Here is a 26352-nt window from a genome sequence, read left to right as displayed (position 1 = left end):
TAGGGATATGGGATTTCAACTCGGCAAGGCATGGGAACCAGCACTGGCAATACTGAGGCATCATCAGCTGCAGACAAATGAATCTGAGTCAACACAGACAGAGAAACATAGTCTGCACACTTAAACTGGGTGCCAGCACTCTGCATGCACGTGATTGCTCTAGGCCACTACTTGCAGCCGTGCTTTTCCTGCGTCGCAAATGAGAAGCCTGAGGCCCATTTGTATGGCAGGGGGCACTGGATGTTGCCATGCTCTATGATTCATCTACAATGACATTATAGTCTCAATCCTTGGCACCTGCACTGTTCTTGTGAGTAAGAATATATATTGGCAAGCCATTGCAGAAACACGTAAGCACCTCAGGATGATGAGCAGTTGTCTCGTCAAAATATTGTGCAGCTTCCACAACACTATCTGACATGATACCCATGAACTAATGGAGCAGTTATTACAACAGGAAAGTCTTAAATGGCACAAGTGTTTTGTAAGTCAGATCATTCATGGATGAATTACAGTTCCTGGGGATTTTTTATATGAAACTCAGTAGGGCGTCTGATTTACTTACTGTTTGTTTCATGTGATTATTCCAAGTAATGTTGCTCCAGATGGCTACTTCTGTGTGTTTCATGATAGTTACCAGTCTCAACAATTTGTAATCAATAACGCAATTGTACAGTACCTATTTCTTCACCTATGTATGTGCAATATGTTACATTTATTTATTTCAGGGTCAACTACCATTCTCTGCACCATTCATCAATTGTCTGCAGGTCTTCATGCTAAGTGCTAGTTTTCTGGCATTGCTACCTTCTTATACACAACTACATAATCTGTGAATAGCCTTGTGCAGCTTCCAACGTTATCTGCTGGATCATTTACATGTATTGTGAACAGTAGTGACTGTGACACATTTCCTTGAACTGTTTCTGAATTACTTTTTACACCTTTCAATTTTTCTCCTGTTAATAGCAACATGTTGAGTTTTATCTGTGAGGAAACATTGAATCCAATCATTACTCTCGTCCAGCACTCAGTAAGTTCATATGGCAGCACAGGACTTTCCAAATGCCTTCCTGAATTAATGGAACAGGGCATCAACTGATGTCTACAACATTGTGAATCTCTCGTCAGAGCAAGGTGAGTTTTGCAAGATCTCTGTTTGCAGAATCCATGTTGGTTTCTTAATGAGGTGATTTTTGTTCTCCAAAATGAGCATAAAACAAATTCCATAATTCTACAACTGACTGACATCAGTGATATAGGCCCATAATTATGTGCATCTGTCCTATGACCCTTCTTGATAATAGGAATGACCTGCACTTTTTTTGACTCACTAGATACCTTTCCTTGCTCCAGTGATCTATGGTAAACTTCTACTAGAAAGGGAGCAAGTTTTTTGCATAACTTCTGTAGAATCTTACAGGTATATCATTTGGCTGCTTTTCCACTACCAAGCAATTGTAGTTGCTTTTCTATTTCATGACAACATATCTCAATATCCGCCATTTGCCATATGGTGATTGAATGGAGGAACTGTATTAAGATCTTCTGGCATGAAACAATTTCAAAGGACCAAAAATTAGTATTTTGGTCTTCTCTCTGTCATCTTCTGTTTTCATGCCAGCATCATCACTCAGTGATTGAATAGATGATTTTGTTCCACTTGCTGATTTTATGTAAGACAAAAACCTCTTAGAGTTTTTAGTCAGACTGATTGGCAAAATTTTATTTTCAAATTCATTGAGCACTTTTCTCACTGCTCTCCTTAATATGCATTTTCACTTCGTTTAGCTTTTGTTTGTCAGCTGGGTTTTGGACATCTCTTAAGTCTGTAATGAAGATGTCTTCTTCATTCAACAGTTATGCTCAGCTATCATCTGACCTGTGTTTGCTAGTGTTGAATTTGGACCCTTTATTAGAGTGCCTGTGTCATTAGCAAACATTTCAGTTTTTGAATTCATTGGAAGATCATTTATACAAGTTAGAAACAAAAGTGGGTCTAAAACTGAGCTCTGTGGCACTAGATGTTATGTTGCATTGTTCTGAGGTTATTTTCATGCACAATTTACAGTCTGTTACTGAGCCCTCTGCTTTTTTATGGAAGTAAGATTCCAACCATGCAAGAGGAATGTCATTAACTTTAGTTTTCTAGAATTTTGTGATCCTCATGCAAATCAAAGGCTTTGATAAGGTCACAAAGTAGATCTATATGAATAGGATAATTTTTGTTTATTTGTGCCAGGACTCCAATTTTGAGGCCTTGTGCTGCTTTCTCTGTGAAGAATACTCAGCAAAATCCCAGCTGAGAGGGAGTTAACAAGTTTAATTCAGATAAATGACTCAGTTATATATCATAGGTCACTTTCTCAAAAGCTTTTGGAATGACTGGAAAGAGTGAAATGTGGTTATTATGAGAGGTGGTTTGCTTATCTCCAGTTTAGAGATGGGTATTGCCACAGCCTGTTTAAGGTTATTAGAAAGTATATGCTGAGTCATTTATTGTTTACAAAGATAGCTTAAGGGTAGTCATATCATTACAGTACAAAGTTTTAATATTCTTTACAAAAACCCCTTCACAGTCAGTATAATTACTACTTTTTAGTAATGTGATGAATTATGTAATCTCTATAGTGGCTGTATTTTTTTTAACTGATGTATATTGGAAATGCATGCAGTGTCTGCACCAGTAATTCAAATGCATATGTATTTTGTTGTTTATTTGTGGGTGCAATGTTTGCTGCCATAGTGAAGAACTAATCACTGAATTCAGTGACAAATTATTTGAGTGTGTGACCATTTCTGCCAGATCTATTTCCTGGGGGATCAGTTTTATTTGGATTGCTACTTTTTTGTTTCTTTTAATGAATGGAAGCTATTATTGTTCCCTTCCTAAACCAGGAAAGACAGTATTTTCCTAAGCAGTTACTGTAGTGTTACTATAATTTTTTGTGTACGGAAGTAGATGGTAAACTGCCACATAGAGTACCTGTTACAGAAGAAGAACCTCATTAACTACTTACTGTGTGTTCAGATGTATCATTGTACACTAAATAACCTGGTGGTGACTGAACCAGAAGCTTTCTTACGCAGACAATCCCTCGTAGAGATGTACTTTGACACTGAAAATGCTTACTGTGCTTTTTGTAAAAGATTGCCAATTTCACTAAAATCATTTCTTGCAGAGTAGTTATTTCATTGGCAGACACAAGACACATTTTCAAGCAGTTTTATGCAAGTGAATGAGATTTTATTATTTAATGGTCCTCCTCTTCAGTCCATAATTCATCACTTCCGATGATACTTCAGAGACTGAAGTATCAGGCACAAAAGACAGTTTTCACATTTCAGACAATAAAACAGGGTATACTGTTTTTTAATCATTAAATGTACTTGCAGTTACAAATATGGATAACTATGAGCTGTATAATGGAATGTTGAAAATGAAAATTTATGCCTGACTGAGACTCAAACCTGGATTTCCAGCTTATCGCGAGTGGTCGCCTTAGCATTTGGCTATCCAAGCATGACTAACGGCCAGACCCAAACTTTCATGTCATCAATATGTATATTGCCATACAGGGGAGACAGTTTACTTGAAAGTTGCTTGCCAGGTGTTGATGGATAAATGCAATATTGCGAAGAATGATGCAAAGCGTGTCCAAAGGAACTTTGCATCTTATTTGAGAACAACCAAAGCACTGCAATACTGTATTTTTAATCATGTCTGTCCCAGTCTTAATGTAACAGCACTACATTTTAATGACATCATTATCCATTTCAGTTTGTCAGTCGAGCCCACGGGCCTCGCATATGATCAAAGGCTGTCATGGCTACCATGTTTGTAAAACCTTAAAGTATGATCATGTTTAGCCTTAAACATTTGAAAATGTTTCATTGTCAGTTGAAAGATAGAGTCTGCAGGACTGGTCCTATCAACAATAATTCTACAAAGCATTCATCTGGTCCAGCTAGACTACAGGTATACCATCTATTTTGCAGTAGAGAAAGCCATAGAAAATACAAAGTCTTCCAACTTCGTTGGCTGATAAAGAAAAAGAGAATTACTTGCATTCAATAACTGAAATGGAAGCATAGTCTACTGTTGCCAACTGTAGTGTCACTAGAGTGTGCAGCAATGAAGCTATAGAAGTCGATAGGCAAGCAGGCAAGGAGAGTGCCAGAGTGAGTCAGCAGACCAGCTGAAGTCCAATAACAATCCAGCATTTTGCCAGAGCAGACACCACAAGCATAAACCGAGTAATGGCAAGGTTGAATAACAGCTACCAAGACATCATGTTACTAAGAGCAATTTACAGCAACTGGTCGGAGGCCATAACACCTCTAACGCTGGCTTGCTAGTGTTCAGAGACACCATATTCTCTTCTGGTGCGTTGTGTGGACTGGACTGTAAGATGATGATTCAGACACTACTAATGTGTCTGCTTCCAAGTCCAAATTGATATAAGCATGATACAATACTAAATCCCCTCCTCCTTTAGTTGGTATTTAGGGCTGAAAATGGCTGTGGCAATGGGAGTGCAAGCACAGTGATGATGAATGAACACTGATATTGCCATCCATTGCTTTCTGTGTAGTATTGTTAGAGGTAGGACCAGGCAGTAGCAGCATCTGCACAATGGAAGGGCCTGGCTGGTCTGTTGATTGCAAGGTGCTATTTGGGCTAACGTCTGATGGAGATTGTGTTCAGAAAGATAGAGGAGGATGTAAGTGTTCTCTCTCTATTGGCACCCATTTTTGGTTTGTGATCACTTCAAACACCTGTTGAAGATTCTAGTGTGGTCTCAGATCATACAGCTGCTAGTGGAAGGGAATTGGTAGGTTCAGGATTGGCATTTGTTCTCAAGTGGGTGTCCTGCCTACCTCTGTCCCTGACTGACTGACTAATTGGTCTGTGGGTGCATCCTGCGATGTATATCATAGCAAAATCTGATTCCCATGATGAACCAGTCACTCTTGCGTGGATATGAGTTCAAAAATTTGGTGCCCTCTGTTGCTGGTCATGGCACCTCGGGATCTATGTGAGGTGCAAGTTCTGATTTGCAGCCCACACAGTAATAGGATGAATGCAGGCTTGGAATCTGTGTTTGCTTATCAGGCACATAAAGTCAAATAATGTTTGGGATCTGCACCCATTAAAAACTTTGGCCATGTCACACCCGTTGAGGTGGACAGATCAGTGAGAAGTGAGGAAGCTAGTGGGGCCGTTGATACTATGACCTTCTGTGTTTGTGTTTTGAAGTTCCTGATCATCCATTCCACTCAGAATGAAGGGATGGTAATTAGATGTTCTATGCTGTTACAGAGACAGAACTGCTTAATTGCAGTGGTACCAACTGGGGATGGTAGTCCAACACAATAAAGGAGGAGGACCTTCTACAGTGAAAAAAGTTTCCAGAGGTTGGCTTGTGGCTGTCATGAGTTGGTTGGTATTTGTACCATGAATGGAAAGCTAGAGGGAGCATCATCCAGTAGTAACCCCATGGCACCTTGGAGTGGACCTGCAAAATAAACATAGTCTCTCCCTTGGGCATTCGGGTTTAAGCTGGGGAGAAGTGTTCTGTCAGGGCTGACGGGTTATGAGTGCAAGCGTGACAGGCTGAAACCACACAGTCTTCTACAGCATTGACTATGAGCCAGTAAACATGGCAACAAGCCTAGCTGTCACATCCTTGTGTCATCCAGTGTGATGTATGAAGCTGCTGAGGAAAGTGGGCTTGGAGAGAGGACAGAATTACATTCCTCTTCATCTGTAGCTAATAATATGACCCCTGCATTACATTGAGATGATGGCACAAAGAAAGAAGTATCCTGCATGGTGAAACAGTCATTTCTGGCATTACCATGGCCACATTTGTGGTGTTGATGACAGTACACGACAAGAGTTTTTTGCCCTGTAGCTGTGGCTGCCTCATTAGCAGTAACTGGGAATTTGTCCATAGCTAGATGCAGGTTATGGCTGAGTAGAAAGCACATCATCTTTTTTCTTTTTATTGTAATTTTTATCTGGAGCCCTAGACATATGGATTAGAGAGTTTGCATTATGCTGGTGCATAATGAGTAGTGTTTTTGTTTTTCGTGTTGGTATTCCACTTGCTGAGGGTTTATTTATCAATTATCATGTCTTATTTGTAGTTCATGGTTGCTGTCTGAATTTACATATGGTCATTTTGAGATGGCGAGGGGAGCTGTGTATGCTAAAAAATGGAGTGCCAAGTGGAGAAATCAGGATATTTATGATATATTCTTTTGTTTGAATTCTGCAGAGAGGTAACAGCAGCAGAGGCAGCCAGAAACATATTTGTCATGTATGGGGACAATGTCATTGAACAGAGCATGGCGTGTACAGTGGCAGGTTGCCTTGTATGCATAGCCTTTGATTTTGAGGCACAGGGTCATGCATTGATGGGAGGAAGAGTGGTTGGAAGTGTAGGATAACATGCTATGGTTGATTAAGCCAGCCACCCAGCTGTAGCATAGCTCTTTCCAGCCACAGAGGTAAAACAGAGTCTTGTTAACATACCTCCTGCTTGGAGTTTGTCCTATGCTACATAGATTCTTTCTTCAGCAAGAGGACACATTAGTGTGTCAAGCCTATGGTGTAAAGATTTATATATACTGCATTTTAACAGTGTTTGTGTAAATCCTAACAAGCATAAAGCTAACCTTCCTCTAGTTTATCTGCCTTCTCTTTCGCAACTGAAGACAAGTTTGAGAAGACTTTTAAGGATTTGTGATATCACTGATTTTGTTCCTGCATTATTAGGAAAGAGATTGTAATATGTCATCAGGATGGCTGGCTGCATGTGCCCCCTCACCCCAGCCCCCTTCTTGCCCTCATATCCTATTTAAGCCTTTTCCCTGTTAACTTTTTAGCAGGTTTTAGGACTGGACCTATGTTTCTGGTTTTAAATTATAAGTGTTTGAGTTAATGATTGCTAGTGCAAATAGAAGAGCGTGATTGCAAATTTAAGCAAAGTTTTATCTTGTGCAGTTTTTCAGTTTTAAAGTTTCAACTACATTTGTCTCTGGCAACTTTTGCAAGGGTGCTGTTGTGCAGCCCAATGTAATAACAAGGTTCTTTCCTTTCATCTGACTATACTAGAAATTGTAAAGAGTTCAGTGCAACAGTCTGTTTTTTTAGTGTTATATTAATTACCATTTCATTCATAAACAATAAAAATATGTAGTATATGTTGTTGCTGTTAAATCTGCTAGTTATGTTTCTTTCAATCAGCAGTAATCTGTTTTATTCCTTTCATAATTTTACTGAAACATTTCCTTTGTTCCAGTTACTGACTTGACAGGATCTTTTAAATTGATTATTATCTTTATTTGTTTCACAGGTTGTTTGGCTGTGTGTAGGACGCTTGCTGACAGGAGGAATGGGAGGTGCATTCAGTTTAACAGCACCTGTCTACACAAGTGAGATTGCGCAAAAGGAAATTCGGGGAACACTAGGAGGCTATTACCAACTTATGCTTACTGTGGGAATACTGTTTGTGTATTTGTTGGGACTAGGTGTGGAGCTGTTTTGGATATCCATTGCATGTGGTGTCATGCCCATCCTATTTGCAGCAGCTTTTATCTTCATGCCTGAGACTCCATTGTATCGCCTGAAGCAAGGACGTGGTGATGAGGCACGTAAAGCACTGCAGTGGTTCAGAGGCCCACACTATGATGTCGAACCTGAGCTGGCTGAAATGAGAGAATCTGTAGAGAGTTCAGCAAAGGAAAAGGTCTCTTTGTGGAAGGCCTTCAATACACCAGCTGCACGAAAAGGAGTTCTTGTTGCTTTTGGCCTCATGATTTTCCAACAACTCAGTGGAGTAAATGCTGTGATATTTTACACCTCCGACATTTTTAAGGTGCGTTACATTTATGTTTGAATTCTTTTTAATGAATTACATGTGCATATTAAAAGTACTTAAAGAAGCAGTGGGAAACCAAATTATGAATATAATTTTTCAAAAGTGATCCAAGGAGTCATATCCATTATTTAAAGTCAATGCAATAACAGGTTACACATCAGCAATGAAACTAAGCGCTGTGTATGTTTCAGTTCCATATGGGAACATAAGTTATACTGACATTGTTGTTGAGATCACACTGAGCTGAAATTTGCACATTGATGCTTTTGGGGTTTTTGGCATGTCATAAAATGAATGATTAGGTTGAAGCTGTCAAGGTACAAATATTAACCTATCTGTTACATGCATGAGACATTCAAATTTCTTTTTTGTAATTCTTTCAGTGGCTCAATCTTGTTCTCCATGACTTGTTGTTTTGTTGCTAATCTTTTCACCTCTGTAGGCCTGGTATATCCAATATGCTAGGAAAAACTTTTTTACCTTTTCTGTTTTTGTAGACAGCAATTGACATTTATTTCTAGGTAAAATTCAGTACAAATTGCAGTTCTAGTTAAAATAACTTTATCTCCTCTTTTTTTAATACAGAACTACAGAACAACAACACAAAACTATGATGCTCAATTGTACATATATTTTAAAATGATGTTACAGTGGAAATAGTAAACAGAAACAAAAGACTGTCTAATCCTATGCGTACCGATACTTTTAACAGAGTTTATATTTCATTACACCAGTTATAACCATGTACTAACCTCTCCTCAGTGATAACATTAAAGTACTTTTTTGGAAATGCTCTGTATGGCGAGAATATGAATTCATTAGATTGGTTGATGACACTCCAAAGGTTTTATGGCTGGAGTTGGTTGGTTGATTGTGTGAAGCTGACATGAGTGGTCCATGCTCCATATTCTTCAGCAGGAAGGCTTGAGTCTATTGATCGAGACAGTCTTCTGACCATGAAGTGTTTCAACATCAAAGTGTTTTTCAGAGCATGAACCTACCAGATAGTTAGGGAAGTTTCCTCTCTGTGTATAATGTCTTATGAACAAATGTGAAAAGTCATAAGTTCAAAATGGATGAAGACAAATGTTGTAGGGTGATAGTGAACATTTATTGTTTTATGTGACTGCATGTGCTGCTTCAGGTTGAAAATTAAATTGGAATGTCCCACACTCCATTGGTGTAGGCTCAAAGAATTTCTGCAGTATCTAACAGTCCTGTTCCCACAGTCCAATCAAACAGCAATTATTGAAATGGTTTAATTTTAGCATTAACATTTCTTTGTCTGTACTGCCATACATGTAAATTTATATCAGTATATGATGGGAAATGGCACTGTAGAATAAATATTACAGTGTTGGTTGTTTCATAAACAAGAACACAGTAATAAACCTCATCTGGGTAATTTGAAGATGTTCACAGCTTAGCTCATTGTCCATTATATTCTGGGGCATCATTCTTCAGGGGGGACCAGGTTTTAAATGTTTTTGTGAAGATATTAATTTGTTGATAGTAAAGCATTATCATTTTTAGTCAAACTCAATGTCTGCAACAAATGGTATCTTTTTCCCGTACTTCACTTTAAAATAGCCACTGACTTTGTAATTGGTAATATTCCATTTCATTTAATCATTGTAGAAATACTCATATAAAAGTTGATAGTTTTTGTTAGACATGGTTTCCACAAAATAATACTTCACTCCATATTACAAGACTCAAGTTCAGCACTTGACTTTTTATGACTGGCCTCTTGTTGGTGCAGAGCATCAAAGATGCATGCTTACAGTATTAACATTATGATGTTTCTTGGTGTTTGTGAAAAATTGTAAGAGTTTTTATTTTTATGGTGTGTGAAATGTTATGATGGATTTTCCATAATTAAATATTTCACAATGTGAAATAACATGCCAGTTTCAGTCAATCAAAACAACTAAAATTTATGGGATAATTAAAATTTTTAAAAGTCAAAAATGAAAATGGATGTCCAAAATATTACAGGAAATATGAAAAATAAAAAAATTGAATAAATATCCTTATGTAGCACACTTTATCTCGAAGGTTCCGGTACTGAATTTCGGGTTTTCATTTATAAAAAGTAGTTGAAAAATGGATTGAATCACAATCTACCACTCAACAGATATCCCTGTAGTGCTGATTTGTTATAAACAGTGATTTTATATTCTGGAGTCACAAAAGCACAGAGACTCATTAAAATTGTTGGTAAGTTGTCAGCCAGTCATCTGAGAGTCAGGCTCATAATGCTGCCTTGACATTGCAGTGTCACTGTTCAACTTTGTCTTTTGATGCCAGATGATAAGCAGTAGCTCGTATCTTGAGACTTTGTGACATGAGTGAACAACAGGCAAAGAAACTGTCATCACATATCAGTGGGTATAATCCAAAACATGCCATCCATGACGATAACAGAGTGCTGGGAACACTTTCTGCAGAGATGTCCGTTAGTGATACTGCCACCGGTCAATGTGTAGGTCTGTCAATCATTGTTAAGAGGTAAATGGAGCCTGGATAGCAAGGTAATGGCACCTCAAGATCAATATAAATATGTGGAACATGACTGTCAACTTTGCTGAAAGGTCCGTAAGTGCTGGTTGTTTTGAAACATACACTTGTCGACAAAAAATGTGTGTTTTTTTCTCCACTCAGCTTTATTTCTTGTTTCAGTGAAGGTCGAATGAAGTGCTGTTGAATCAGTCCATTGTGCCTTTGATGACAGGATGAGCCAAGTCATATAGTGCATGGCATGGACCCCCCCCCCCCCCCCCCCAATCCCCCAGGGGGCTCGGCCGCTCTTTGACGGGTTCATGTTTGGCTACCATGGGGCCCCATCCTTTTCAGCTTCTTTTACCTTCCATGATACATGTCTGTCCTCTTGCCATTCTTTTTCCCTTCCCTTGGGGAACATGTCTGAGGTTTGTTGGGAATGTTCTGCATTGTCCATAGCTTACAGACAAAGTGTCTCAACACTGTTTTTCATTCCTTTTTCATTTCTTTGTTCACCTTCTCCTACCCTTCCTCTGCTTCAGTGTTTGAGGCTCCTCTTTTCTTCTTCCTCCCTGTGCTCTCCTGAAGGCTGGCCCATGTGTCTGATGCATAATGGTACTGGGTAACATGTAATTCCCAGCCCTGGGATGACAGGTAGGGTTCACATGTACCCTCTCATGCACACCAGGCCTAGGGAGGGGTGACTGCCTGAGCTGCTACCTTCCCAAATTGCCAAGTGCCCTCTGTCAGGTGTTTGGGAGGTGCGACCTGAGGTGTGAACAATCAGCTAAGATGGATGTGCCCCCTTGTGAAGGGGGCCCCCACTTGGAAGGAGCACGCCATCAGAGATGCTGGCAATTTTCTCACAATGAGCCAATCATCACCTTTGCACTCTACATCTACCAGACGTAAACGGAATGACGCTCCTGATTCAAAGACCCTCCCAGCTGCATCACAGTTTCTCATGGTTTCAAGTACTGAAGTTGGTCAGTCCTTTGCAATGGTAAATCTCTTTCTAATTCAGAAAGATGTTGATGGAATTGCCAGCCCTGTGAAATCCTTCTGTTGTTTATGCAATGGCACTTTGGTTTTGGAGACTACTTCTGATTTCCAAGCACAACAACTGCTTGCTGTTTCACTGCTCCACAGCTATCCTGGTTGGGTTGAGCCCCCATAGAACTCTGAATTCTTCCCACAGTGTTATTTACACTGGGCTGCTTGACAGTCTGACTGAGGCCAAAATCCAAACATACCTCTCTGATCAGGTTGCCATTGGTGCCCAATGGGTGATGTAAAAGGCAGATACCTCCTTAGTGCCCACACACACTCTTTTTCTCACCTTTAATATAGTGGTGCTTAAATCCAAGAACAAAGCAGGCTATGAAGTTATCACAGTCTGACTGTACATTCCGAATCCGATGTGCTGCTACCGTTGCCATCATTTCAACCAGACTTAAATGTCTTGTCAACATCTTACCAAATGTGTAACCTGTGGTAGGGATGCGCATGAGGGCGATTGTCTGCCGCCTCCTCCTCCTCACTGTAACTGTAATGGTGACCATGCCACCTCCTCTTCAGATTGTCCCATGTATCTCAATGGGTGGGCTGTCCAGGAGATCTGGGTAAAGGAAGAAGTATCTTACCTGGTCACTCACAAGTTACTGGCTAGCCGCAAACCCTGTGTATTACCATCTGACACTTACAGTACTGTTCTTCCTACACCTTGCTCCATGAAGGACATGGCCACACAGACATTCAACCTAAAATTCAGCTCTGAGGCTGTGAAATCACTCATTGTAGTATCAACATCTCCTTGTCTAGCTGTGCAACAAGCCATCAAACTCTCGTCCCACAGGGCGAAGTTACCACCTATGCAATCAGCAGGTCAGAAAGGACAGAAGGAATACTCCTGTGAAGATTTCCTATGTCCCTCCAGCCAACCAACACCACTGTCTACCTCTGCCAACTGGAAAGGCTTGAAGAAGTCAACCAAAGGCAAATGTCTTCTCCTTTGCTAACTCAAAGATTCTCTTCAATGGTGTCGTCATGTGACACCCTCACCCAGCCAGCCTCCATGTCGCTGGTGTGCTGCGCCAACTGTTTTTCTGCACTGGAATCCACAGGCTGACAGCAGAAGAAAGCTGGTGCTTCTGAAGGACTTGTGGAGCAGGATCCTCCTGCCTCCGTTCCCTGTAGCAGCGAGTCTTCACAGACTGGCACTCGGCAGCCACCGAGGTGACACCCCTTCATTTTTCCCTCATCATGACTCTCCTCCAATGGAACATTTGTGGCATTTGATCAACAAAGAATAGCATCATCCACTTGTTCTGTGCCTTCAGGAAACAAAATTGCATCCTCATGAGTGCTTTAGCCTTCCACTTTTCTTCCCAGTCTATTTTGATTTCCCCCCCCCCCCCCCCCCCCCTCCACTCCCCTGAGATCGGCATTACATCTCATGGGAGACTCATGCTGCTCATACGGAATGACATTCATAGTCAGCCCCTCTTCCTGACTACCCGTCTTCAAGCTGTTTTCCTTCCTCACTTGACCTTTTCCGTTTGTATCGTTTACATCCCTTCATCATTCAATGTCAATAGGATAGACTTCCTCCAGCTTATTCGGCAGCTACCTCAACCCTTTCTACTGATCAGTGATTTTAATGTGCACCATCCCCTTTGGGGTTCTCCCAGAATCTTTTTGAGAGGTGATCTATTGGCTGACCTTCTTAATCAACTTAACCTCTTCTGCCTTAACACAGGAGCATCCGTGTTCCTTTCAGACTCCTCGCACACCTATTCCCATTTGGATCTATCCTTCTGCACTGCCTAGCTGTTTCATCATCTCTAGTGGTCTGTTCTCTCTGACACATAGTCAAGTGACCTCCTCTTGGCCATCTCACCATGAGGAGATCATTTTAGCTAAGTTGGGTATCAGGCACTGTCGTTTTAGCCATTGTCATTAGTTAAGCAGTGTTCTCCCACCACTTTGTGCTCATTGACCTCAACCTTTGACAGTCTGCCATTTCCTGATGGAATTCCTTTTTTTTATATTTAAGTTTTCATTTGTGTTTACGATCTGAGTTATTGGCTGTTTTACCAAACAACACGAGGGCTGTCGAGTGCATTTTTGTTTTTATCCATTGTATCAATGTGGTGAAGGACATTTAATCTTTTACCTCCATTTTTTATGGCATATTTTATAGACCTTCCTCCCCATCCCTCATTTTTGTTGTCTTCTTGTCCATTGATAGAGATTAATGTGTCATCGTTTTTAACTCTTCTCTTTGTCTTCGAGTTCTGCAGTTCTGACATGGGTGCATATGATCCTAGTTGTTTTTGTGCCCTAAAACAAAACAAACCATTTCAAAAATTTGAAAAGTCCTAATGTTATAATCACACCTGAGTTTTGTGGATCATCTGGTGCCGCAGGAATGTGGTGATAAGCTTGAATAAAGTCTATTTTGGATAATACCTTTCTGCTGGAGAGTTGGCAGTTGAAATCATATAAAAAAGTTAATGGAAATCAGTCTGGCACTGTAAAGCTTTCAAAGCTCAGTAATCCTTACAGATATGCAGATTTCAAATTTTCATGGGAACAAGATGGAGAAGACTACACTAGCAGCTTTTAGAAGGATGTCGTATACCAAGCCTGATCATGACTTGAAATTAAAGTTTTACTTAAGCCAATTTTCCTGATGATAAGTACCTGCGTACATTGGAGGCTCTGTAGCTGTGATTGTGTATTGAACATTAACCTCAGGAAAAGTATAATTAGGTTTCTCCATGAGAAATTTAGGATATCTCATTAGACAGTCTCAATATTTGAACTGTGGTTCAATCAAAAGCACTAAAATGTTAATAGGTACATTTATAGAAACTGTATTACAAATTAAGAGTTTGTCAGTGAAGCAGCTTTCTCTGTGCAACATCAAGCAATAGACCATAATAGCTAAAATAAAAAAAAATAAAAAAAATAAAAGAAATTGGCTGGTGAACATTTGCAGTAAGACATTGTCACAGAAATCTTTTTTGAACAGCTATTGTTAGTTGGAGTTCCCTAACCTTCCTCTTTGTTCTTGTATCTAAGATGATAACAGAATTAAAGAAATCTGCAGACTTTCGGGAGGGCGACAGTTCAATCCCGCGTCCGGCCATCCTGATTTAGGTTTTCCGTGATTTCCCTAAATCGCTCCAGGCAAATGCCGGGATGGTTCCTCTGAAAGGGCATGGCCGACTTCCTTCCCCATCCTTCCCTAATCCAATGAGACCGATGACCACGCTGTCTGGTCTCCTTACCCAAACCAACCAGTCTGCAGACTTTCCAAATTCCTAACTTTGCCTAGGTTTACATAATAAATGCTTATTAGAATGAGCAGGTGTAGGTAGAATAAACCAAGTTGACAATTTCTACTTAGCTTTGTGATTGTCAAGTTATTGTTTAATAAATAAATAAATAATGAAGAAGAAAAAGAAGAAGAAACAATAAATAAATAATAATGAAATTATTTTTAATGGTCACACTTGTTTCACCTCTATGGTGGCACAAATTTGTAGTCAGCAACATCCTGACATTACAAATATTTTTCACATCTTAACTCTTCTACTATTTCTATCATTACTGTTAACCAGAGATATGTTTTATCTCAAAAATCATTAGATGCTTTTCTCTTAGCCACCGGAAACACAGTGATTATATAATAAATTGTCAATATATTTCCTGATACAAACATCTACTCTTTGCCGTCGTCAAACATTGCTCTGCAATACAAAGTAAAGTGCATTGCCTACATCATAAACAAAAATTCAGGGTCCACACTGAAAATAAAGGTAGTTTAATTTTGTATTCCACTCTCAATCTTTTCTTTAAATTTGCCTTCACATAAAGAGCACAAGACATTTTTGCACAAATTAACATAGCTCTACTTTTACTGCATACTGTTACTCTTTTTCTCTCATTTTCAGCCCAAAACTGTGATAATTTTTGACAAAATTAGGTATTCTGTGCAAATTACTTGTATCTTTAGCATTGTTACAGCTGTTGCCTTAAAATATTTTTACATAATTTTGATTAGTTATTACAGTCTGCAAGTTAAAATTACAAAATTTTGCATCAAAGTTGGGTGCTTATCAGTACTTTCAGCATTACCACAAACATGTAAGCTACTGTTTCTAAACTGACTACAGAATTCATTTTGGTAAATCAACCACCTATTAAACTGTAGTCAACTACAAAGTTGCAATAATTTTTCCGAAGTGCCATATTGTTGAAAATTTCAGATACTTCTTTGCATATGAATCATTTGCAAGTGATGGATTCCACATGGTCTTCAGTGTCTCATGTTGAAACTCCACTTACTTTAGATGTAGGTAAATTATTCATTATTTACAATAGGAAAACAATTTGTCTGTACAACAGGATTGTCTACTGTACTTCCAGCATCCCTCCTTCCACAACATTGTCATTTAAAGTTTGTCAGTTTACTAAATTATCTTGAATGCTAATTTCAGTTTTCTGAATTCTGCCAATAAGACTTTTGGTGCTAAAATTCCAGTTTCATTCACAAGTTTATGAACTTCACTATGTAATGTATTTACTGATTCATGTTTGAGATTTTTGTGTCACTATATTTTAAAGTGTAATTTTTTTTTTCACTTTTAACCACAATTGCTTGTTTCATTGGCTTTAACCTTTATTAATTTTTTAATGTAGGCTGTTCAACTGTCTAATAACCATAACTGATTGTTCCATTACTTTTAAAGATTGACCAAGCACTAATATCATTCTTTTCAATTGTGAATACTCTTGTTACACTGATTTAAATTATTTGCTCCCGCTCCTTGATTGTTAGGTTCTGATTTGACCTTTGGCTTGAGTATAGTCATTTGTAAAACCTGTTTTTCACACAAAAATACAAGAACAAAAAAAAGTTGTTTTTACTTAAATTTTATGTGTCAGTCTGCTGCTGCCAGTTTCTCTTATTGTCCAATATCTATCCTGGTTACAATCATGTTTTTCTAGTTTCCATATAATTAATTTTGTTCCTGCAACATGTATATAATTTTAGTACATGTGTGTCTGTTTCCATCATGGACAAGAGCCCTCAGTTCTAACTGCCCTTCTTGCTCTGTTTACTACAATAATAGTATAAATAAAGAAATTTGCATACTTTTCAAAATCCTACCTTTGCCTATGTTTGCATAAGAAATGCATATTAACATGAGCAAGTGCAGGTAGAATCAACCAAGCTCATAGTTTCTATTTAGCTTTGCGATCAGTGAATTGTTGTTTGGCTGTTAGTCTAATGAGTCGATTTGGCTTCTTATGAGATATAGCAGGTTGTAATTTTGAAATATGTGTGTACAAATAATATAGAGGATGCAGATAACTTTCTTTGCATCATTTATTGAACATTAGACCTCAATAAGAACAATCATAATGCCATGTCTCAGTAACTTTGCAGTTCAAAATCTGAAACGTGATTTCCCTCTAACACATGCCATGAACACTGTGATCCATAAAAATGTTACTTATTTGTGCCAAACAGTTACACAGATCTACAAAAACAAATATACAAGAAGTCACAGTACAGTGATTTTATGAAGTATTGATCTCTTACACACAAAGGAATTAACACACAAATAATTAATTCTGCTACAAATATTGTCAAGTTATTACTCAGAATAAATTGTAGTGTGGCATTAACAATTTCAAATGCAATTATAATTTTGAATTAAATTGGAAGTATGAAAAATAGCTGTGTCTTTGAAAACAAATTTTGTTACTTTCATGTGTTATTTCTGTTTATAAATGGAAAAACTAAATGTATCGGTCTCTCCTCTTCATTTTCTACTGTACCTTCCCATTTAATTCTTGACATCCACCTATAGCATTACATTTCAAATGCTTCCACATCATTCACTGGTTTCCTGAAAAGTCTGTTTGACTTCCATATAATGCTGTGATACACACATACACATTTCTGGAAATTTCTTCTTAAAATCTGTGTTATTGTTTGATCCCAGCAGCGAACAAAAAAAAAAACAAACAAAATCTTCCTGTGTAGCAATATACTTCTGAAATTTCCCTTCTTTTGTCATCCTGTATGATTTTGTCTGTTACGCTGGATAGTTCTTTCACTATGCCTACAGTTCTATCTGCACCAAATTTAAGTTTAGCAAATAGTTGTTTTGCTTCCTATTACTCCCTATCATTTTTTGTTTTAGTGTAATGGATTTGTAATCTCTATTCTGTGTTTTGTATTATGTGCATTCCATTCAACAAGTCATCCTGTCTCCTGCCCAGAAGAGGTGTGCTCACTTCCAGCCTTAGTATTTTTACCTGTTCCTTTTGAACTTTCATTTCACTTCAGAATTCTCAACATATTGCCAATACGAGCAGCTTACAACATTACACAAGGGATGGTCAAAAAGTAACAGGAATTTTTCGCTTTTGTAGGTCTATACATCTGATTTTCCAAACAAAAAAAAAATCATCTTGTTTGTGTACATGTTCCTGATGTATATTTGCATTTTCACTGTTTTCAATATTTAATTTATTGTTGACAAATGAAAAGATGTGTGTTTATGAGTGCTCAGAAAACTTTACTTTCAAAAAAGATGGACCGAAGAACTTGCATCAAATTCTGCTTGAAAAACAGAATCAAGTACAGCATCACATTTGAATTGTTGACTGTAACTTTTGGCAAATCTGCTATGAGTAACTCAAGAGTTTACAAGTGGTATAAATGTTTCAAAGAGGGTTGAGAACACACTGAAGATGACCGCTCTGGATGCTCTAGCACACCAATTGCTGACAAATCTGTGGATGAAGTAAAGATAATGGTCCTGGTAAATCACCAAATCACCATCAGAGGGGCTGCTGATGATGTCAACATATCTTTTGGTTTTTTTTATGATATGCAATTTTTTTGGATGGTTTGGGCATGAAACATGTAGCAGCAAAATTTGCTTCAAAATTGTTGAATTTCAACCAAAAATGACGACACACAGACATCACCCAGGACTTGCTGAATGAAGTTGAAAATGATCCAGGACTTCTAGAGAAGGTTATAACAGATGATGAAACTTTGGCACAGGCATGTGAGATTGAAACCAAGGCCCAGTGGTCCCAATAGGACCTGCCTGAAGAACAAAGACCGAAAAGAAACTTGACAAGCTTGACCACATGTGAAGGTTCTTCTGACTGTTTTCTTTGATTACAGTGGAATAGTGCATCATGAGTTCCTGTCTTATGGTTGTGTGATCACCAAGGAATACTACCTGGAAGTTATGTGCTGTTTGCATGAAGCAGTCAGAAGATGATGACCAGAATTGTGGCAAAACCACTTGTAGAAATTTCATCGTGATAATGCTCCTGTTTGTGTGTCCTTTTTTTTACAATAAACAAAACCATTATATTGCCTCAGCCATGTATTCACTGGATATGGCCCTGGCAACTTCTTTATATTCCCAAGTTCTAAAAGAAACTCACTGACATTGTTTTGCTATCATTGATGAGGTAAAAACGGAATCACTGAAGGAGCTGAACATCATAATGAAAAGTGAGTCCCCAAAGTGCTTCGAAGATTGGCAAAAGCACCGTCACTCCAAAAATTCTCATGCCTCATATTCTTTTTAAGATTAAATTTAGTGTTTTAGTTGCTTACTCTATTGTACAACATGAAATATACAAAAACTGTACCACCACCATATGATACACACTTTGTTAGTAAGTATGCCTTCAGATTAAACCATGCATTGAACAAAACACAAAGAGAAATGGAAAAAATTATAATCTTCTGATCTTATGTTTCCTTCATGTATGATCATCTTGAACTGCTTTTCGGGCTTCTTATGATTACCATCAGAACCACTTAAAGATGCCAAAATTATTGCAAAACCCGAATGATGTTACTCAGCAGAATATCCAAGAACAAAACAAAAATTTGTAACTGTACTTTATTATTTTTTTGTTCTCTTGCTTGCTCTACATAATAGAGGAAAAAGGAAACATTTGTGAACAGCAATACAATAATTTTCCTGTATTAAACTGTTAAAAAGCTATAGTATCCAAATATATTGAATTAACATTGTACAAATTTCTCTTTACAGAGCGCTGGGAGCGATATCGAACCTGCAGTATCAACAGTCATTGTGGGAGTTATGCAAGTAGCAGCAACATTTGTCTCTTCTCTAGTCGTGGACAAGCTAGGCAGGCGAATTCTGTTGCTTGTCTCAGACAGTGTTATGGCGTTGTGCTCATTATTGCTCGGTATATTTTTTCTCTTGCAAGATCAGAAGCAAGCTGACCAGATAGGATGGCTCCCACTCGTTTCCATGTGTCTTTTCATTGTTGTATTTTCACTTGGGTTTGGTCCCATCCCATGGATGATGATGAGTGAGCTTTTTGCCCCAACTATTAAAGGTGTTGCAAGTTCAGTTGCATGTCTGCTGAATTGGTTTCTTGCATTTATTGTCACAAAATTCTTTTCTGACATGAAAGATGCATTTGGTTCTGATGTCACCTTCTTTATCTTTGCTGCCATTTCTACCCTTGGTACAGTCTTTGTTTTCTTCATAGTACCAGAAACCAAGGGAAAGTCTTTGGAAGAAGTGCAGAGAGTACTTGGTGGAGAAGCTACTGAAGACAAAAGACAAGAAGTTGAAGAGACAACTGCAGTAGAAAAATTTTAAATTTTTTATTACAAACAATTATTTACCACAGAGCTCACCTTTTTGTACTATAGTAATAGTGTATGGTGAATAACATGACTACTAGAAAGAAAGTATGTCAGCTTTGCAGCAGTGAAATACAGCTGCAGCAGAACAAGACTGCATGTGTACATGTGCATGTGTGCGTGTGTATGTGTGCACTTCTTATTCAGAAGCATTATATAGCTAATAGTGCTGAAAGCGTGACACATGAACTCAAACAATTATTGTGTCAAGTCTTACACTACAATTTCTTTTATTTTGAATTTTTAGCTCAAAGACTGCTGAATTCCACTTGTGATAAAGAGTGCTTATTCATTGTCTGTTTAATCATCCTAAGTAATTACTTTTGTAAGAAATGCTGTTGCAGGCAGCCTTTTATACACTGTTTGTAGACTCTGAGAGTTAAAAATAATGTGGGAAGATTTTAAAATAATGACTCTGACCATCAGAATATTTATAACTCTATACAGAAAAGCTGATCGCTAGGGCAAGGAATGTTACTTTCATGAAACTACATTTTTTGCTTTATAAATTTTCGCTTGAAAAGCAAAGAATTTGACCAATTTGGTAGCAATTAAGGAAGAAGACAACCTTACGTACCAGACGAAATCTAGAGCTGCACTTACTACTTACTTTTCAATTACAGAAAAATATATTTATATATAATTTATTTACTGTTTCAGAGCTGTCATTTTTAAAATGTTGCACTTCTTTAAAGCTACATGTAAAATTCTAAGAATTAGGTAGGAATCAATGTATATATTTATTAGTGCCATTATTTTGTGATAAACAACAATTTTTGTGAAGCTCTTTGTTGAAAGTAACAGTGATGATGTAACGTTTATTGATTAATATTAATTTTGGCAGCAAGAACTTAAGCTTCATGGCCTTCATCCCAATTATTATTTGTGAAAACACAAGAACCTGAAAAATAACACTTTATCTGTGTGGTGGTATTAAATTCTCCTCAAACTGCTCACTATAGTGTGTTCAGTTTCTGGTATGGTGACTGAGCTTATGATATTTTGCAGTATTAACAAATCTGAAAATGCACAATACAGTTTTAAAAAGATTTTAAGTATGCAGTTACTTGTTACTGCAGAAAATGTGATTTTTTCCTATTTATCAAAAAGAGTGATAAACATTTTATCTTGTTTTATACCAAATGCAACTTTGTACATATTATCAGTAAATGTATATTTTATTTATATTTGAATTGTATGTGTAAATCTATATGTATTAATAAATTAAGACATTATGCTGTTAGTGATTCTTTAATATCAGAAACATTCACAGAGAAGCTAAATGAACCAGCCAACCTTTCCTGAGATGACTATAACCAACAGTTTTGACCATCTAATCATGCAGTAATTTGACTAGCTGTACAAATGTTTCTCTTGGCATCTACAGAAAATAAAACCCTCCATTAGTAAATATCTGTTTTCTCTACAGATAATTAAATAAAGTGAATTACAATCTGTATTCTGGACAACCTGACCATCTTCGCAGAAAAAGTGAAATAAAAAGTAGGTAGGACAGGAAGTGGCCAGGATGGTGGAAGGAAGACTGGTGGTTATGATGATGTAGTGCACAGCTGCAGAACTATCAAAACAAGTCAGTGCAGTCAAAAATGTAGTTTGGACAGAGAGTAGTGTTGCAGAAGAATGGGTGAAGAAGACATCATCATCATCATCATCATCATCTGCTGGTAAAAACCAAGGTTAAAACTGAATGCATCGATGTGACTTGCAGTTTTCTTTGTAGTACATCACATACAGGAGGCAAGGGCGGACACAAAGGAGCGGACAGAGATTTCTGTTAAATGGGATGAAAATTTGTTTCCTGTTTAGTTTATTTTTGGTTTTTCCATGTCAGTCTGTAACATGCAGACTCTGGCAGAAAAATTTTATACGTCGGTATTTCGTGGTGGTGGTGGGAGATGGGGGGTGGTTGGTTGGTGATTTGGGAAAGAGACCAAATACAGAGGTCATTAGGAATAATTACAGCATTTGCTTGAAGCAATATAGGGAAATTATGGAAAACATTAATCAGGATGCGTGAACGTGGGTTTGAATCGTCACTCTCCTGAATGTGAGTCCAGCATGCTAACTGCTGCGCCGTGTCGCTCAGTGTACGAGGGGGGAGGGGGGGGGGTATGTAATGTTACATACTAGCATATAATCATTCCTTAACCCTGATGAAAAACCATGTAATTTCTTTTAAAAGTAATAAATCACTGTATTCAAATCAATATAGTTATTGTGTAGATGGCACAAGTCAGAGGCACTAAATAAGCATATTTTTATTTCTGCTGCACCTCAATTACTCCTTGGCTGCTTCTTTGAAAGAACCAATACAGTTTTTACTTAGGTCTTGTTACAACTGAAGAAAGGATGTATTATTAAAACAGGTTGAGACAACCATCTTGTAATGATGAATTGGTACTTGGATATAGTGATAGATTGTCTGAAAACCAATAAATCTTACTTCATTGGTGAGAAGTCTGAACATTATACTTAGTATTCTAGGTAGTGAACTAACTTTTCACATTATCATCATTTCTGTTCTGCGTATTCTAGAAGTGGTTTGGATGTTGTTTGTTCAGTTGATGGTAACGCAAAAACAGGATCTGCAGTCTTAAGAGTTATAATCAAAGATACAGATTAAAGCAAACAAATATCATCAGCTGGGCCCACCAAGGGGCTCATGGTTCTTTTGCAAGTTTGTGCATGGTGCCGAAGAGGCCCCGAGCTGTTGCATCCCATTCTTCCTCCCTGGGCCACATTTCTTCCCCCATGGCTCTCCATCCCCATCCTCACTCCTTACCAATGCCCCCTATCTTGGCGTTCTTAGTTATGTTCACGTGTCTATACATCTGGTTTCCTATATTCCTTGCTGGCTTGTTTCTCTTGCCTTTTCTCTTCAATTCTCTCTGGCATTTTTGGTCACCTTTGAAGTTTGACCTATACTTCTAAATTTTTTGTCTTTAGTGTAAGCCTTCTGGGGAAGAACTCCCTCCCTAGTGTCTACGACATAGATTCCTCACCCCCCCCCCCCCTTCCTGCCCCCACCCCTCCACCCCACAATGTGACAAGCACACATAGCCAGTCCGTGTGGTGGGACCATTATGTACTCACCTGGCTGCGCTCCCAGACGATATAAAGATCACACTTCTGATACCTGAGCTGTTGCCTTCTCACCAAGTACACCTAGAAATGATTGCTTGTTATTCTGGGGCATCAAAACTCCCAGCAATGGCTGCCATGCCAGAAGCCTGTGCCTAGGTGGCGCCAACAAGGAGAGTCCCTAATTGGAGTGGGTGGTATCAGGGTGGATGTTTTGTTCATGAAGCATATCAAGCTCCAAAAATCTGGCTATTCTCCTACAGCCATCTCTTCAAGTGGTAACAGGTCATTGACTGATTCTTATGACCCTGTGGCCTTCCCTTCTCTGGCTACACCCTGGAAGGAGGATCAGGCTCACCAGCTCAGAGTAAAACACTTTCTCCACTGCCTGGTCTGTACTAGATGGATGGGGAAACATTCACCACCACAAAGCCACTGTTTTTTGTGGAAAATATTGAAGACAAGTTTGGCAAAGTGGAGAGTCTCAGTAAGATGCAGTCGGGTTCCCTGTTGGTCAAATCTTCTTATGCTGCCCAATCTGCAGCTCATTGTGCTTGTGATCACTTTGCCATGTCCCAGTGTCTGCTACACCTCACTAATCTCTGAATATGGTTCAGAGAGTAATTTTTCGTCCTTCAAACTGATGAGAAACTCTGGGCTAATCTGGAATGATGGAGCATTCATTTTGTTTGGCGTATGCAGGAAGGTCTTAAGGACAAATCCACTGAAACCACCACCTTTCTTCTGTCTTTCAAGTGAGATACCCTCCCAGAGAAGATAAAGGTTGTGTTTTATCAGTGTGGCGCATATTTCCCTGATGTATGGTGGACACTCCATGAGGGAACCCATGTTCTGCTACCAGTGTGTGTAAATTGTCACGACCATCACTCTCCATGCTCACCAGATTGCCCCGTTACAAGATAGAAAAGAAAATACAAGACTATAAATCCCTGGAATGACTCACTCCACCCTGTTTTGATGACTTCTGATTTTACCTCTGTTACAGCCTTTCCCCCTCCTCCCACCTCCTTACCCGTCCTGTCCCCCTCTCCTCTCATATCCCATGTGGTTTCCTCCTGGAGCCGCTCCCCTTCCCCAGCCAAAGGAGTGCCCCCCTTCATCAGCACCTACCAGTGACAGGACTCCCTCTGGGGACCCCTCCCCCCAGAGTCTCTCAGGGTGGAAGCCTGTTATCACAACTCAGCTGTGGGACACGCACCCAAGGTCGCCCGCTCTCTTTCAGTTCCAGATCATGCAGAAGCCTGCTCTCCCTCTATGCCCTGCCCTCTTGACCTATGAAACAGAATAATAATAATAATAATAATAATAATAATAATAAACCCCGTGGAGGCCCAGGAAAAGAATAGGCCTCCGCTATGTTCTGCCAGTCGTAAAAGACGATGAAAAGAACAAACCACTAACAGGGCTAACCCCCCCGTCATGGTCGGGGATGATGCTTGAACCCTAGGCCCGGCCACAATGGTAACGACACTGCTAGCCACACAGAAAATGATTTAAATCCAAATAGAGGTGTTTTGCAGGATATGCTTCCTGCAACCACCCTAGAAGGAAAACAAAGACAGAGGATGAGATGGTCAGATGAAATTAATCGACACCTCATGTTCTGTTATTACCAAGCAACAAACCTAGGAACCAACTCAACTGGATACAGATCACAAGTATACACAACATTTATTACCAGATACCCAGAATTAAAATTTTTAACAGAACAATGACTAGCTGATCAGATCCGTGTAATAATCAAAAATAACAGGATACCCCAGTCAGAATTAGAAAACAACAACACAAATACAGACATTAGACCATTCTTGCATAGACCGCCAAATAACCCACAAGTCGAAACAACAATAAAAACTATCAACACAATCATACACAACAAAATAAATGAAAACACAACTATGGAAGAGTTACAACTACTGGTTTATATAGGAGCACTCACTACAATAAATATACACACCAGGCAGAGATCAGAACCAACCAACACACAGAAGAAACCCACAAAACCAGCATAGCAACACAGGCTACAGATCAGAATAGAAAAACTGAGAAAAGACATCGGACAGCTAACACAATTTATAAGAAATGAAATGTCAGAAAAAAAATGAAAAAGGTTAGGTAAAATCTCACAACAAGAAGCGATAGAGCAATTAGATGAAAAGAAGCAGAAATTACAAGCATTGGCCAAACGACTTAGAAGATACAAAAAAAGTGAAAATAGAAGGAAACAAAACCAAACATTCAACACAAACCAAAAGAAATTTTACCAGACAATAGATAACACACACATTAAAATAGACAATCCACCAAACATAACAGACATGGAACACTTCTGGAGCAACATATGGTCAAACCCGGTACAACATAACAGGCACGCACAGTGGATACAAGTAGAAACAGACATATACAAGATACCACAAATGTTTGAAGTGATAATTTTGCAACATGAAGTCATCCAAGCAATTAATTCTACTCACAATTGGAAAGCCCCTGGAAAAGATAAAATAGCAAATTTCTGGCTAAAGAAGTTCACCTCAACACATTCACATCTAACTAAATTATTTAACATGAATATAATAGGGAAACATTCCACGCGGGAAAAATATATTTAAAAACAAGGATGATGTGACTCACCATACGAAAGTGCTGGCAGGTCGATAGAAACACAAACAAACACATACATACACACAAAATTCTAGCTTTCACAACCAATGGTTGCTTCGTCAGGAAAGAGGGAAGGAGAGGGAAAGACGAAAGGATGTGGGTTTTAAGGGAGAGGGTAAGGAGTCATTCCAATCCCGGGAGGGGAAAGACTTACCTTAGGGGGAAAAAAGGACAGGTATACACTCGCACACACACACATATCCATCCGCACATACACAGACACAAGCAGACATTTGTAAAGGCAAAGAGTTTGGGCAGAGATGTCAGTCGAGGCGGAAGTAAAGAGGCAAAGATGTTGTTGAAAGACAGGTGAGGTATGAGCGGCGGCAACTTGAAATTAGCGGAGGTTGAGGCCTGGCAGATAACGAGAAGAGAGGATATACTGAAGGGCAAGTTCCCATCTCCAGAGTTCTGACAGGTTGGTGTTAGTGGGAAGTATCC

General features: G+C 38.7%; 1 protein-coding gene across 1 annotated transcript in view; it reads left to right on the top strand.

The window, feature by feature from the left end:
• Positions 1–21370, top strand: part of LOC124789521 (facilitated trehalose transporter Tret1) — a 200833-nt gene extending 179463 nt beyond the window's left edge. Inside the window, exons 5-6 of the mRNA XM_047256910.1 lie at positions 7365–7886; positions 19502–21370. Of these exons, the coding sequence (XP_047112866.1) occupies positions 7365–7886; positions 19502–20083 (1104 nt within the window). The 3' untranslated portion in view covers positions 20084–21370. The remainder of the gene's footprint in view (positions 1–7364; positions 7887–19501) is intronic.
• The last annotated feature ends 4982 nt before the right edge of the window (positions 21371–26352 follow it).

Source organism: Schistocerca piceifrons, chromosome 3 (assembly GCF_021461385.2).
Source record: "Schistocerca piceifrons isolate TAMUIC-IGC-003096 chromosome 3, iqSchPice1.1, whole genome shotgun sequence".
Lineage (NCBI taxonomy): Eukaryota > Metazoa > Arthropoda > Insecta > Orthoptera > Acrididae > Schistocerca > Schistocerca piceifrons.
This window is presented reverse-complemented; position numbering and strand designations above follow the sequence as displayed.